At 45.5% G+C, this 16,776-nt stretch overlaps 1 protein-coding gene across 1 annotated transcript; it reads right to left on the reverse strand.

Annotated features, from left to right (window-relative positions):
- Positions 1–439: 439 nt before the first annotated feature.
- Positions 440–7,455, reverse strand: LOC148480724 (uncharacterized). Its single transcript, XM_088453927.1, has 2 exons — positions 7,314–7,455; positions 440–945 (listed from the first exon to the last, which is right to left on the reverse strand). The coding sequence occupies exons 1-2, from the start codon at positions 7,453–7,455 to the stop codon at positions 440–442; spliced, it is 648 nt and encodes a 215-aa protein (XP_088310053.1).
- Positions 7,456–16,776: the final 9,321 nt, after the last annotated feature.

Consider the following 16,776-nt stretch of genomic DNA (forward strand, 5'->3'; position numbering starts at 1 on the left):
ACTTAGTGTAATACCACAGTTGCCCCCTCAGTTAGCTGCCCCTAAGACTGAATGGTAAGAAATAGTCTGGCTGATAAGACACAGGCCTACATCTGAGCCAATTGGTCAGCGGAATGAAATGCAGAGTGATGAAAGGACATACATAGCACTGTGTGTGAGTATATAACAGAAAGTGTGCTACTATAATCTATGCTTCACTTATCCCCATCACACACAGGTAATGACAATTACAGCAACTCATTACGTCACATACGTATAATATCAGATGTCTGTTCCATTCTGTTCTTCATGACTGTGTAATATATAATTCCCTTTTTAAAGTTAGATTGTTGGAAAATGTACCAATGTTTAGTCTACTGATGGCGCTGTGTATTGTCCATTCTACTATTGCTGGCACTCAAAATGCAAAAGGTTTGCCAAAATATTTGAAGTGTTGGAATTATTTAAAGGATTGTTTTAGGTCTATCAGTTCATGTTTTTTATGTATTATTTGATGTGTAACAAGATTTGATTTTTGTGTAAAACATTTCCCACACTCAGAGCATGGAAATGGTTTCTCACCTGTGTGACGTCTCTGATGTTTAACAAGATTTGATTTCAGTGTAAAACATTTCCCACATTCAGGACATGAAAATGGCCTCTCACCTGTGTGATATCTCTGATGTATAACAAGATGTGATTTATTTGTGAAACATTTCCCACACTCAGAACAGAGAAAGCTTTTATCACCTCTGTGAGCTGTACTGCGTGTAGCAATATTAGAGGTATCAGGGGAACATTCATTATGATTAGAGAAACCAGACGATATATTTGCACTGTGACGTACTGGGTGCAAATTTAGAGTAAAGGAGATGTCTCCTGGAGAAAACTGTCTGATGTTATCTTCTATTTTAAAATATGGACTCAAAATTAAATCTCCCTCCGAGGTCTTGATTGTGCGTCCATCTGTAGGAAATAAAATGTATGTATAAAATTCCTACTATTACTAAGTTCTCAATGTTTAGTGGTTTTTTTTCTTTTTGCCAGATTACAAGTAATTGAACATTTACAAAATAACAAAGATGACCCTGGTCTTAAAATATAATGAGAACCACATCACCCAGCTCTGACAGCCCTCATCAGTTGGCATTGGGTATTTCATGGACTGTAGGATTGTGCAGCAATATACTGTGGGTGGGGGGTATAGACAGCAAATAAGGGGTGTATAGTAGTAATGTGCAGCATTCACTGTGAGTGAGGGGTATAGACAGCACATACAGGGGTGTATAGTAGTACTGTGCAGCATATACTGTAGGCGAAAGGTATAGACAGCACATAAGGGGGTGTATAGTAGTAATGTGCAGCATATAATGTAGGTGAAGGGTATAGACAGCACATAAGGGGGTGTATAGTAGTAATGTGCAGCATACACTGTAGGTGAGGGGTATAGACAGCACATAAGGGGGTGTATAGTAGTAATGTGCAGCATATACTGTAGGTGATGGGTATAGACAGCACATAGGGGGGTGTATAGTAGTAATGTGCAGCATATACTGTGGGTGAGGGGTATAGACAGCACATAGGGGGGTGTATAGTAGTAATGTGCAGCATATACTGTAGGTGATGGGTATAGACAGCACATAAGGGGGTGTATAGTAGTACTGTGCAGCATACACTGTGGGTGAGGGGTATAGACAGCACATAAGGGGGTGTATAGTAGTAATGTGCAGCATATACTGTGGGTGAGGGGTATAGACAGCACATAAGGGGGTGTATAGTAGTAATGTGCAGCATACACTGTGGGTGAGGGGTATAGGCAGCACATAAGGGGGTGTATAGTAGTAATGTGCAGCATTCACTGTGGGTGAGGGGTATAGACAGCACATAAGGGGGTGTGTAGTAGTAATGTGCAGCATACACTGTGGGTGAGGGGTATAGACAGCACACAAGGGGTGTATAGTAGTACTGTGCAGCATATAATGTAGGTGAAGGGTATAGACAGCACATAAGGGGGTGTATAGTAGTAATGTGCAGCATACACTGTAGGTGAGGGGTATAGACAGCACATAAGGGGGTGTATAGTAGTAATGTGCAGCATACACTGTAGGTGAGGGGTATAGACAGCACATAAGGGGGTGTATAGTAGTACTGTGCAGCATACACTGTGGGTGAGGGGTATAGACAGCACATAAGGGGGTGTATAGTAGTACTGTGCAGCATACACTGTGGGTGAGGGGTATAGACAGCACATAAGGGGGTATATAGTAGTAATGTGTAGCATATACTGTGGGTGAGGGGTATAGACAGCACATAAGGGGGTGTATAGTAGTAATGTGCAGCATACACTGTGGGTGAGGGGTATAGGCAGCACATAAGGGGGTGTATAGTAGTAATGTGCAGCATATACTGTGGGTGAGGGGTATAGACAGCACATAAGGGGGTGTGTAGTAGTAATGTGCAGCATACACTGTGGGTGAGGGGTATAGACAGCACATAAGGGGGTGTATAGTAGTAATGTGCAGCATACACTGTGGGTGAGGGGTATAGACAGCACATAAGGGGGTGTATAGTAGTAATGTGCAGCATATACTGTGGGTGAGGGGTATAGACAGCACATAAGGGGGTGTATAGTAGTTATGTGCAGCATATACTGTGGGTGAGGGGTATAGACAGCACATAAGGGGGTGTATAGTAGTAATGTGCAGCATACACTGTTTGTGAGGGGTATAGGCAGCACATAAGGGGGTGTATAGTAGTAATGTGCAGCATATACTGTAGGTGAGGGGTATAGACAGCACATAAGGGTGTGTATAGTTGTAATGTGCAGCATATACTGTGAGTGAGGGGTATAGACAGCACATAAGGGGGTGTATAGTAGTAATGTGCAGCATACAATGTGGGTGAGGGGTATAGACAGCACATAAGAGGGTGTATAGTAGTAATGTGCAGCATATACTGTGGGTGAGGGGTATAGACAGCACATAAGGGGTGTATAGTAGTAATGTGCAGCATATACTGTGGGTGAGGGGTATAGACAGGACATAAGGGGGTGTATAGTAGTAATGTGCAGCATATACTGTGGGTGAGGGGTATAGACAGCACATAAGTGGGTGTATAGTAGTAATGTGCAGCATATACTGTGGGTGAGGGGTATAGACAGCACATAAGGGGTGTATAGTAGTAATGTGCAGCATATACTGTGGGTGAGGGGTATAGACAGCACATAAGGGGTGTATAGTAGTAATGTGCAGCATATACTGTGGGTGAGGGGTATAGACAGCACATAAGGGGGTGTATAGTAGTAATGTGCAGCATACACTGTGGGTGAGAGGTATAGACAGCACATAAGGGGGTGTATAGTAGTAATGTGCAGCATACACTGTGGGTGAGGGGTATAGACAGCACATAAGGGGGTGTATAGTAGTAATGTGCAGCATACACTGTGGGTGAGGGGTATAGACAGCACATAAGGGGTGTATAGTAGTAATGTGCAGCATATACTGTGGGTGAGGGGTATAGACAGCACATAAGGGGGTGTATAGTAGTAATGTGCAGCATATACTGTGGGTGAGGGGTATAGACAGCACATAAGGGGGTGTATAGTAGTAATGTGTAGCATACACTGTGGGTGAGGGGTATAGGCAGCACATAAGGGGGTGTATAGTAGTAATGTGCAGCATATACTGTGGGTGAGGGGTATAGACATCACATAAGAGGGTGTATAGTAGTAATGTGCAGCATATACTGTGGGTGAGGGGTTTAGACAGCACATAAGGGGGTGTATAGTAGTACTGTGCAGCATATACTGTGGGTGAGGGGTATAGACAGCACATAAGGGGGTGTATAGTAGTAATGTGCAGCATATACTGTGGGTGAGGGGTATAGACAGCACATAAGGGGGTGTATAGTAGTAATGTGCAGCATATACTGTGGGTGAGGGGTATAGACAGCACATAAGGGGGTGTATAGTAGTAATGTGCAGCATATACTGTGGGTGAGGGGTACAGACTGCACATAAGGGGATGTATAGTAGTAATGTGCAGCATATACTGTGGGTGAGGGGTGCAGACAGCACATAAGGGGTGTATAGTAGTAGTGTGCAGCATATACTGTGGGTGAGGGGTACAGACAGCACATAAGGGGATGTATAGTAGTAATGTGCAGCATATACTGTGGGTGAGGGGTACAGACAGCACATAAGGGGGTGTATAGTAGTAATGTGCAGCATATACTGTGGGTGAGGGGTATAGACAGCACATAAGGGGGTGTATAGTAGTAATGTGCAGCATATACTGTGGGTGAGGGGTACAGACTGCACATAAGGGGATGTATAGTAGTAATGTGCAGCATATACTGTGGGTGAGGGGTGCAGACAGCACATAAGGGGTGTATAGTAGTAGTGTGCAGCATATACTGTGGGTGAGGGGTACAGACAGCACATAAGGGGATGTATAGTAGTAATGTGCAGCATATACTGTGGGTGAGGGGTATAGACAGCACATAAGGGGGTGTATAGTAGTAATGTGCAGCATATACTGTGGGTGAGGGGTATAGACAGCACATAAGGGGTGTATAGTAGTAATGTGTAGCATATACTGTGGGTGAGGGGCATAGACAGCACATAAGGGGGTGTATAGTAGTAATGTGCAGCATATACTGTGGGTGAGGGGTATAGACAGCACATAAGGGGGTGTATAATAGTAATCTGCAGCATATACTGTGGGTGAGGGGTATAGACAGCACATAAGGGGGTGTACAGTAGTAATGTGCAGCATATATTGTGGGTGAGGGGTATAGACAGCACATAAGGGGGTGTATAGTAGTAATGTGCAGCATATACTGTGGGTGAGGGGTATAGACAGCACATAAGGGGGTGTATAGTAGTAATGTGCAGCATATACTGTGGGTGAGGGGTATAGACAGCACATAAGGGGGTGTATAGTAGTACTGTGCAGCATATACTGTGGGTGAGGGGTATAGACAGCACATAAGGGGGTGTATAGTAGTACTGTGCAGCATATACTGTGGGTGAGGGGTATAGACAGCACATAAGGGGGTGTATAGTAGTAATGTGCAGCATATACTGTAGGTGAGGGGTATAGACAGCACATAAGGGGGTGTATAGTAGTAATGTGCAGCATATACTGTGGGTGAGGGGTACAGACAGCACATAAGGGGGTGTATAGTAGTAATGTGCAGCATATACTGTAGGTGAGGGGTATAGACAGCACATAAGGGGGTGTATAGTAGTAATGTGCAGCATATACTGTGGGTGAGGGGTATAGACAGCACATAAGGGGTGTATAGTAGTAATGTGCAGCATATACTGTGGGTGAGGGGTATAGACAGCAGATAAGGGGGTTTATAGTAGTAATGTGCAGCATATACTGTGGGTGAGGGGTATAGACAGCACATAAGGGGTGTATAGTAGTAATGTGCAGCATATACTGTGGGTGAGGGGTATAGACAGCACATAAGGGGGTGTATAGTAGTAATGTGCAGCATATACTGTAGGTGAGGGGTATAGACAGCACATAAGGGGGTGTATAGTAGTAATGTGCAGCATATACTGTGGGTGAGGGGTATAGACAGCACATATGGGGTGTATAGTAGTAATGTGTACAGTTAGGCTGTCATGTTGTGTATATGTAACATTACCAGGTTACATATGAAAGGTATTAGAGGAAGTCTATCTGTGGCCGTGTCCTCTGTCTGTCTCTGAGGCAGAGCACAGAACAGCTGGAGGGTGCGGGATGTCACACATGACTACGAGGAGATAACTAGAGGAGGGACCCCTCATTATTACAGATCCCCCTCCTCATTACCAATCCTCTGGGTCCCATTGTCCTATCCCGGTAACTCTCAGACACTAAGGCGCTCACACCACAGGGGGTAACTAGTAATCAGGGGGAGTGTACATCACACCCAGCCCCCCTGCAGGGATACCCAATACCAGGGAGCACACTAATGAGTTACCTGCACTGGGGTGTACACCTACATTGTGGGCACTGAGCTGTATTACAAGGACAGGACAGGAGGGGGTTGGGGCTCAGTACTGTGTAACGTCCTCTGGGGTGTGGAGTTTAGGCTTCTACAAGGAGATACTGGAGAACGGAGCTTTGTCTCCTGCCAGCAGGACAGTATTACAAGATGGTACAGTGGGAAGAAGTCCCGGACTTGGTGGTGATAGGCTGCTGGACTAGGGATTCCCTCACACTTCTGCAGAACATTGCACCTGAGAGTTGTGTCTCTGGATGGGCATACAGGTGATTGAAGTGACTGACATCCGTCAGTACTTGGGATGTGGGCCGCTGCCCCCTCCCAGGTACACTGTGTGTTTAAAATCTGATCTAAGGGACTGGAGAAGAACATGGCGACTGCTTTAGGTACCACTTAGTGTGATGTACTGTATGGTTTTACTACCATAACACACAATAAAGATATAGTTCCCTGATGTCCTGTCTGTGCGATCCATGAATTGTAATATTACAATAAGCTAAGTTTCAATACCCAGGTACCTTAAACCAGCACATTGTATAGAGAGTGTGGGGAGGAGACTGGTCAGATCTCTGGGCTGGTAACACACAGTGACATGATGTGAGGAGGAGAGCAGGAGTATAATAGGGGCTAATGGCTCCTGATGTATGAGATACACCAGAGAGTGTGGGGAGGAGACTGGTCATATCTCTGGGCTGGTAACACACAGTGACATGATGTGAGGGGGAGAGCAGGAGTATAATAGGGGCTGATGGCTCCTGATGTATGAGATACACCAGAGAGTGTGTAGAGGAGACTGGTCAGATCTCTGGGCTGGTAACACACAGTGACATGATGTGAGGGGGAGAGCAGGAGTATAATAGGGGCTGATGGCTCCTGATGTGTGAGATACACCAGAGAGTGTGGGGAGGAGACTGGTCAGATCTCTGGGCTGGTAACACACAGTGACATGATGTGAGGGGGAGAGCAGGAGTATAATAGGGGATGATGGCTCCTGATGTATGAGATACACCAGAGAGTGTGGGGAGGAGACTGGTCAGATCTCTGGGCTGGTAACACACAGTGACATGATGTGAGGGGGAGAGCAGGAGTATAATAGGGGCTGATGGCTCCTGATGTGTGAGATACACCAGAGAGTGTGGGGAGGAGACTGGTCAGATCTCTGGGCTGGTAACACACAGTGACATGATGTGAGGGGGAGAGCAGGAGTATAATAGGGAAGGATGGCTCCTGACTCCGCCACTGGACAGATACATTTCCCTCATTAGTTTGTACTGTTGTAGTGATTGAGCAAGAATCATATATGACTCTTTTCTGAGTAAGTGTTTATTACTCACCTGTGCTGATATCTGTAGGGATTTCCTCCTCCTTACACTGCTGATCACCCCTCACATACATCTCTTCTTCTCCCTCTGTATCTTCTGCCTTCATATCAGTCACATACGTCTCTTCTTCTCCCTCTGTATCTTCTGCCTTCATATCAGTCACATACGTCTCTTCTTCTCCCTCTATATCTTCTGCCTTTATATTAGCCAGACTTTCACCCTAAGTAACCCACAAAACAATAAAATAACAGTTTAGAAATGTCAGATTTCATTAAAATTACATTAATTAGAAGAATTCTGGTTAATAAGACACCCACAGCTTCCTACAGATCATATAAAGACACTTTGGAATATTGGTGAGACCCTAAATCCCACCTACCTGATGCTCCTGTGGGATCCTGTGATTCTCCTCTGTACAATCCTGTGAATAAAGAGGACGGGGACATCTCTCTGGGGTATTTCTGTTACTGGGTCCATCTGTGGGAGACACACAGTGACTGAGGGCCTGATTCAGCTTTGGGAATAAAGTGAGAAAGAACACGTAACTGTGAGCCAGGGACAAACCATGTTGCAATGCAAGGGGTGCAAATACATACATTATTTTGCATGTAGGGTAAATACTGGCTGCTTTTGCAAGTAGCCCACACATACTGCACAGCTTTATTTTTACACTGCAATTTAGATGTCAGTTTGGACACATCACTCCCAACTCTAAATCTCTCTGCTCATTATACATCTGCCGCACCTGCAGTGCAGCATGGTTTCACCAAGATTGTCAGTTACGTGCTAATTCTCACTCTGTTCCCAAAGCTGAATCAGGCTCTGAGTACATTGTATATATATGATTATCAGATGATGTGTGTATATAGGGGCCCTCACACCTGCTCTCCCCTGTACAATAAATGACAGTCTCCTCTTACCCAGTGATGTGAGGGGCCGGTGATTCTCTATCATCACGTCCTTGTACAGACCCCTGTGTTCCTCTATATACTCCACCTCCTGCATGGAGACATAGACAGTGACATCCAGACACCTTATAGGAACCTGACACACACAACGATACAGTCATCACCCAGACACATCCCCTGGTGTTACTGTATAATGTCCCATTCCCAGCAGTCACCTCTCCAGTCATCACCCAGACACACCCACTGGTGTTACTGTACAATGTCCCATTCCCAACAGTCACCTCTCCAGTCATCACCCAGACACATCCCCTGGTGTTACTGTACAATGTCCCATTCCCAGCAGTCACCTCTCCGGTCATCACCCAGACACATCCCATGGTGTTACTGTACAATGTCCCATTCCCAGCAGTCACCTCTCCGGTCATCACCCAGGCACATCCCCTGGTGTTACTGTACAATGTCCCATTCTCAGCAGTCACCTCTCCGGTCACCACCCAGACACATCCCCTGGTGTTACTGTACAATGTCCCATTCCCAGCAGTCACCTCTCCGGTCATCACCCAGACACATCCCCTGGTGTTACTGTACAATGTCCCATTCCCAGCAGTCACCTCTCCGGTCATCACCCAGACACATCCCCTGGTGTTACTGTATAATGTCCCATTCCCAGCAGTCACCTCTCCGGTCATCACCCAGACACATCCCCTGGTGTTACTGTATAATGTCCCATTCCCAGCAGCCACCTCTCCGGTCATCACCCAGACACATCCCCTGGTGTTACTGTATAATGTCCCATTCTCAGCAGTCACCTCTCCGGTCATCACCCAGACACATCCCCTGGTGTTACTGTATAATGTCCCATTCCCAGCAGTCACCTCTCCGGTCATCACCCAGACATCCCCCGGTGTTACTGGTAAATGTCCCATTCTCAGCAGTCACCTCTCCAGTCATCACCCAGACACATCCCCCGGTGTTACTGTATAATGTCCCATTCCCAGCAGTCACCTCTCCAGTCATCACATAGACACATCCCCTGGTGTTACTGTATAATGTCCCATTCTCAGCAGTCACCTCTCCAGTCATCACCCAGACACATCCCCCGGTGTTACTGTATAATGTCCCATTCCCAGCAGTCACCTCTCCAGTCATCACCCAGACACATCCCCCGGTGTTACTGTATAATGTCCCATTCTCAGCAGTCACCTCTCCAGTCATCACCCAGACACATCCCCCGGTGTTACTGTATAATGTCCCATTCCCAGCAGTCACCTCTCCAGTCATCACCCAGACACATCCCCCGGTGTTACTGTATAATGTCCCATTCCCAGCAGTCACCTCTCCAGTCATCACCCAGACACATCCCCTGGTGTTACTGTATAATGTCCCATTCCCAGCAGTCACCTCTCCAGTCATCACCCAGACACATCCCCTGGTGTTACTGTATAATGTCCCATTCCCAGCAGTCACCTCTCCAGTCAGCAGGTGAATGTTATTGTTGATGAGTTCCAGCATCTTCTGGTCATTGTGTCTCTCATGTATCAGTGAGTGAGGTGGAGGCACCGTGATGGGGCTCTGGGTCCTGCTCAGTCCTCCTGACACACGGGGATGGCTGCTGGGAGTCTCATGCTCACCGGATGTCTTCTTCACTACTGTGTAATCCTGTGTATTGGGGGAGACATCAATGAGGAGGTCAATTAAACTCCACCTAAATGGGGCTGTTTATTTAGATGATCACTTTGCATAATATACAAGAAGACTATTTCACTAAAGCAAGTATAACAATCTCCTATATGCAAGAAAATGTAGAGTATATAGTATCTCCTACAGCTCCAACATCTTTGTGTCAGTGACAGAAAGAAAACAACAGTGAGGACTGTGGGACTAATACTAATATCTGAGACCAGCTCCCTGCTGCTTGCTTAATAATATAGATATAAGTGATGTCACTGTGACACTCCCAGATCCCCTCACCTCCCCAGTCATGTCCCTGTATTATTACTATAGATATAAGTGATGTCACTGTGACACTCCCAGATCCCCTCACCTCCCCAGTCATGTCCCTGTATTATTACTATAGATATAAGTGATGTCACCGTGACAACCCCAGATCCCCTCACCTCCCCAGGCATGTCCCTGTATTATTACTATAGATATAAGTGATGTCACTGTGACACCCCCAGATCCTCTCACCTCCCCAGTCATGTCCCTGTATTATTACTATAGATATAAGTGATATCACTGTGACACTCCCAGGCCCTCTCACCTCCCCAGTAAGCAGGTAGATTATCTCCAGGGTGAGATGTAAGATCCTCTCAGTTCTGTGACTCTCGTCCTTGTCCATCCTCAGTGAATCAGAGATAATATAGAATGTGTAATAAATAGTAATAAAGACTCTGGTTCCTCACAGCAGGACTGTCTAGGAATATATAAAATAAATATAATAAATATCACAGAGAACACATGTAACACAGTCAGACATGTTACACTGGGTGATCAGTAAGTCTTCCCTTTCCCCCCAGCCATAGAGCCCTGGTCAGTGTCTGTCAGAGGTTCTTGTGACCCAGCCCCATAAGGCTCCTCAGAGGCCGTCACACAACGCTGTACTGTATAAGGTTACACCAATGCTCCTCTCCTGGCCGGGGGTCTTATTCCTCCCAGACACATATTTGGTACAATTTGCTCCACGTGTATCTTTTACAAACACATGAATTAGGGATGTTGGGAATTTTTACTTTTGTTTTACATTTATTCCAGAAACTGAGAGAATCTGTGACTATACTGAGGTCATACAGGTAACAGGGGTGTGAGGGGAGAGTACACAGGAGAGCAGAAGGGGTGCAGATATGGGGAGAGAGTCTGTGACTATACTGAGGTCATACAGGTAACAGGGGTGTGAGGGGAGAGTACACAGGAGAGCAGAAGGGGTGCAGATATGGGGAGAGAGTCTGTGACTATACTGAGGTCATACAGGTAACAGGGGTGTGAGGGGAGAGTACACAGGAGAGCAGAAGGGGTGCAGATATGGGGAGAGAATCTGTGACTATACTGAGGTCATACAGGTAACAGGGGTGTGAGGGGAGAGTACACAGGAGAGCAGAAGGGGTGCAGATATGGGGAGAGAATCTGTGACTATACTGAGGTCATACAGGTAACAGGGGTGTGAGGGGAGAGTACACAGGAGAGCAGAAGGGGTGCAGATATGGGGAGAGAGTCTGTGACTATACTGAGGTCATACAGGTAACAGGGGTGTGAGGGGAGAGTACACAGGAGAGCAGAAGGGGTGCAGATATGGGGAGAGAGTCTGTGACTATACTGAGGTCATACAGATAACAGGGGTGTGAGGGGAGAGTACACAGGAGAGCAGAAGGGGTGCAGATATGGGGAGAGGGGAACTAACGGAGGAATACAGAGCACACAACAGAGGGTGTAACAGCTGTACAGGCCACTCCCTTGTATAATAGGACACCACGGGCTGCGCCCCCTGTATAAGGCAACTCAGGCCACTCCCCCTGTATAGAAGAACATAGGATGTTCCCCCTGAATAGTAAAGAGAAACAGGCCATAATAGGCACCACAGGCTGCTCTCCCTGTACAGTAGGACACCGCAGTCTGTTCCCACTGTATAGTAGGACACCACAGGCCACTTGTTCAGTATAGTAGGACACCACAGGCCACTCCCCCTGTATAGTAGGACACTACAGGTCACTCCCCTGGTATATAAGGACACCACAGGCGCTCTCCCTGTATAAGACACCGAAGGCTGCTCCTCCTGTATAGTAGGACACACTGCAGGCTGCTCTAACTATATAATAGGACACCGCAGTACGCTCCACATGTAAAGAAGGACACCGCAGGCCACTTGACCAGTATAGTAGGGAAACACAGGCCACTTCCCCTGTATAGAAGAGTGCAACAAGCTGATACCGCTGTATAGGAAGGCACCACAGGTTGGTCCCCCTGTATGGTAGGACAACACAGGATGCTCCGCCTGTATAGTAGAGTGCAACAGGCCGCTTCCCCTGTATAGTAGGATACCACTGGATGCTCCCCCTGTATAGTAGGACACTACCGACTGCTCCCCTGTATAATAAGACACCACAGGCTGCTGTCCCTGTATAGTAGGACACAACAGGCTGCTATTCCTGTATAGTAGGACATCACAGGCCACTCCCCCTGTATAGTGTTGGACAACACATGCCAATCCCATTGTGCAGTAGGACAATGCAGGCTGCTACCACTGTGTAGGACACCACAGGCTGCTCCCCCTGTATAGGACGAGACCACCGGCAGCTCCACCTATATAGTGTAGGACACCACAGGCCACTCCCTCTGTACAGTAAGATGCCATTACCTTCTTCTGTTTGACACTGCAAGGTTGCATTTTTCGCGCTTGAGTTAAAAAAAACTTCCGTCAAGTCCATTCTCCCTTATATAATAATACTACCACATATACAGTCAGGTGCATAAATATTGGGACATTGACAGAATTTTAATATTTTGGCCTCTATTCACCACCACAATGGCTTTGAAATTAAACAAACAAGATGTGCTTTAACTGCAGACTTCCAGATTTAATTTGAGGGTAATTACATCCAAATCAGGTGAACGGTGTAGGAATTACAACGGTTTCTATATGTGCCTCCCACTTTTTAAGGGGCCAAAAGTAATGGGACTATCAACTCAAAAGCTATTGCCTTGTTATTTCATTATCAATTAAGCAGGTAAAAGGTCCGGAGTTGATTCTAGGTGTTACATTTGCATTTGGAATCAGTTGCTGTCGACTCTAAATATGAGATCCAAAGAGCTGTCACTATCAGTGAAGCAAGCCATCATTAGGCTGAAAAATCAAAACAAACCCATCAGATAGATAGCAAAAACATTAGGTGTGGCCAAATCAACTGTTTGGAACATTCTTAAAAAGAAAGAACGCACCGTAGAGCTCAGCAACACCAAAAGACCCGGAAAACAACTGTGGTGGATGACAGAAGAATTATTTCCCTGGTGAAGAAAAACCCCTTCACAACAGTTGGCCATATCAAGAACACTCTCCAGGAGGTAGGTGTATATGTGTCAAAGTCAACAATCAAGAGAAGACTTCACAAGAGTGAATATAGAGGGTTCACCACAAGATGTAAACCATTGGTAAGCCACAAAAACAGGAAGACCAGATTAGAGTTTGCCAAACAACATCTAAAAAAGCCATTACAGTTCTGGAACAACATCCTATGGACAGATGAGACAAAGATCAACTTGTACCAGAGTGATGGAAAGAGAAGAGTATGGAGAAGGAAAGGAACTGCTCATGATCCAAAACATACCACCTCATCAGTGAAGCATGTTGGTGTTAGAGTCATGGCGTGGGGATGTATGGCTGCCAATGGAACTGGTGCCCTTGTATTTATTGATAATGTGACTGCTGACAAAAGTAGCAGAATTAATTCTGAAGTGTTTCAGGCAATATTATATGCTCATATTCAGTCAAATGCTTCAGAACTCATTGGACGGCGCTTCACAGTGCAGATGGACAATGACCAGAAGCATACTGCAAAAGCAACCAAAGAGTTTTTTAAGGATAAAAAGTGGAATGTTATGCAATGGCCAAGTCAATCCCCTGACCTGAATCCGATTGAGCATGCATTTCACTTGATGAAGACAAAACTGAAGGGAAAATGCCCCAAGAACAAGCAGGAACTGAAGACATTTGCAGTAGAGGCCTTGCAGACTATCACCAGGGATGAAACCCAGCGTCTGGTGAGGTCTATGCGTTCCAGACTTCAGGCTGTAATTGCCTGCAAAGGATTTGCAACAAAGTATTAAAAAATGAAAGTTAGATTTAGGATTGTTTAGTTTGTCCCATTACTTTTGGCCCCTTAAAAAGTGGGAGGCACATATAGAGACCGTTGTAATTCCTACACCGTTCACCTGATTTGGATGTAATTACCCTCAAATTAAATCTGAAAGTCTGCAGGTAAAGCACATCTTGTTTGTTTCATTTCAAAGCCATTGTGATGGTGAATAGAGGCCAAAATATGAAAATTCTGTCAATGGCCCTCATTCAGACCCACTCGCAAGCGGGCGCACGTACGTTAGGCGTACGTACAAAAATATTTAAATTCAATGGCTCGCTCGTATTTTCGTTCGCATCTAAAATTCCTCCCTAAACTCAGGCGACCCCTCCTCTAACTAACGAGCGTGCGAAATAGCGAGCGTACATCCCCGAAATGGCTTGAAGGGAACGCACGCACAAGTGAAACCGGAAGTGGCCTTGTCAGATGTCGATTACCTGCTCCTTTATTCTGCCTACCTCCCTCAATCGTATCATGCCAATCAATGTATCAATTAGCTTAATTGTTTTGTTTTTTTCAACACAATGCAAGAAACTTTACTCTTGTCCGTGTTTGTGTTTACCCGCAGAATACGTACGGATGGAACATTCGCTTTTATTGTTCAAAAAACATGTGAACCACAATTAAACAATTGTTCTATTGCTGTGGATCCCCGCATATTTTCCGGGGTTCATTTCTTTATTTAAATTTGCAAACGCATGTCACTGCATCAAGCCTATCATAACTCTCCAGAGATTTCTGGCCCTGTTGAACACATGACTCATACACTAACCAATAAAATTGCTCCTGTTAATTTCCAAAATACATTAGCCAATCAGAAATTTTGGCCACACTTTATCAAAAATGTTTTGTATGAAAAACTCCATTGCCATCATGAGAGCCTCCGCATTCACCAGGCGCGAGCTGCTGGTGCTTACGGAGGTGATGGATAGGCGGATCACCAGCCAGCCTCCACCCATCACCAACCGGCAGAAGCGCTCTGCGTATGCGGAGGCACGGTCCCGCCTGCGGTCGTTGGGTTCACGCCGCAACATCGGGCAGCTTGAGCGCAGGTGGTCAGACCTGCAACGGCGAACGCCCCGCTTGCTGGCATGCTTTCGCATGCAGATCGTTGAAAGTAAGTGTTATGTATTGTGGTTTTCATGTTTGTGTTTGTGGGGCAAACTGCGTGTGCATGTTTTCCTGTCTGTCCTATTAATTATTTGTCCTCATATCTGCGTGTGCATGTTTTCCTGTCTGTCCTATTAATTATTTGTCCTCATATCTGCGTGTGCATGTTTTCCTGTCTGTCCTATTAATTATTTGTCCTCATATCAGCGTGTGCTTGTTTTCCCTCTATTTCTGTTTTTTTCATTCTACTCCTTTTTGCATGTTTTTTGTTGCTGGTTTTTTTGTTTTTAATTTGGGCCCCGGATTTGCCCAGAAACTAACCTCAATTTGTTTGACATATTTTAGGAGGACAGCCAAGACTACGCCGTCACCGTCCGGCCAGACGGCGTTCCCGGCCACTATCCCCAACCCCCAGCCAACACTCCACCCCAAATATTTCCCCTATACCCCACTCCTCCCCAGCCTTCCCAGACCCTCTCCCGGAACTGTCGGGCCTCCTTCCCCTCCGTCCCACTTCCCCCTCTCCTCCACCCACCCCTCTTCCAATTACCCCCTCCCCGGAGTCCATCATTACCCCTCCCCGTTCTTTGGGGAATGAAGGCTCCTCCGAGGAGGAACATGGAGGGACTTCCGGAGCTCCCGTTTTGGCTCCCGGTATGTTTTTATTTCTCATTTTTTTTAACCACAAACTGTTTGTATGTAATCATGTGTCGTGCCTTTATTCGTGCTTGTTTGGTTTACTTTTGGTGATTTAGCAGTTTGCCTTTACCTCTTCCTGCTGATTTCAACATACACATATCACACCTGTGTGAATTTGTACATAGGCCTTGTATTTTTGCCAGCACCCCCTTTTTGTGTTGGTTTTTTTTTTTTCGGTTTAGGAGTGATTTCGTTGTGTTTTTGTTTTTTTAATGTGGCTTCCCTATTGTTTTATTAATCCACACACTTTTCTCACCCACAGAGGAACAGAGGCGTCGTCAAGAGGTGGAGGATTGTGTTGGCCAGATGCGCCAACATGTAATTGGCCTTCTTGTGGCCCTTGACCGGCTGTCTGGCATCCTTCGCCAGTAGTTTTTTTTGTTTATTTTCGTTTTGTAAATAAATTTTGTAGTTCTAATATACGTTCTGGCTCATTCTTTTTTTCTAAAACACAAATAGTTTTCCCTGACATAAGTAGACTGTTCCTGCAAGGATTTCCCTTTTTTAAAAGTTAGATTGTATTTTGTATTTGTATGTTAAACAGCCACAAGAAACACATAACAGTAACAATGTCATTTCCCTTTTTGGGTGTAGTGTCAATTAGATATTTCGCTATTTTACAGGTTCCTAGTTGGTGTGCAAGCTGCTTAGGCCAATCTTCAAAATCCAAAGGTTTGGACAGGCTTCCTTTTGGTGTGGGTTGGGAACCTGCAAACATATTTCAGTTTACATCAACTGGTGTCAGTACTGGATTACCCCTTAGTCAATTGTAAGGTGTGTTAACCTGGTTCCACTTGCTGTTAACGTCCAAAAAAAGGAAGACCATTTCACTCTCCAAACATTTATTCACAACATAAATGAGAAATCAAAGTGGTCAGTCCCAAAACAAAAAAACAGTGATAATCTCAAATA

This window comes from Taudactylus pleione, unplaced genomic scaffold, assembly GCF_031769625.1.
Source record: "Taudactylus pleione unplaced genomic scaffold, aTauple2 ptg000603l, whole genome shotgun sequence".
Classification (NCBI taxonomy): domain Eukaryota; kingdom Metazoa; phylum Chordata; class Amphibia; order Anura; family Myobatrachidae; genus Taudactylus; species Taudactylus pleione.

What these genes read in the sequence shown, in the direction of transcription:
- LOC148480724 (XM_088453927.1), bottom strand. Translation starts at nt 7,455, where the DNA reads ATGAAGGCAGAAGATACAGAGGGAGAAGAAGAGACGTATGTGACTGAT. An exon ending in CCCTACAGATATCAGCACAG is followed by an intron (nt 946 to 7,313) that starts GTGAGTAATAAA and finishes TATTTCCTACAG; the next exon opens with ATGGACGCACAATCAAGACC.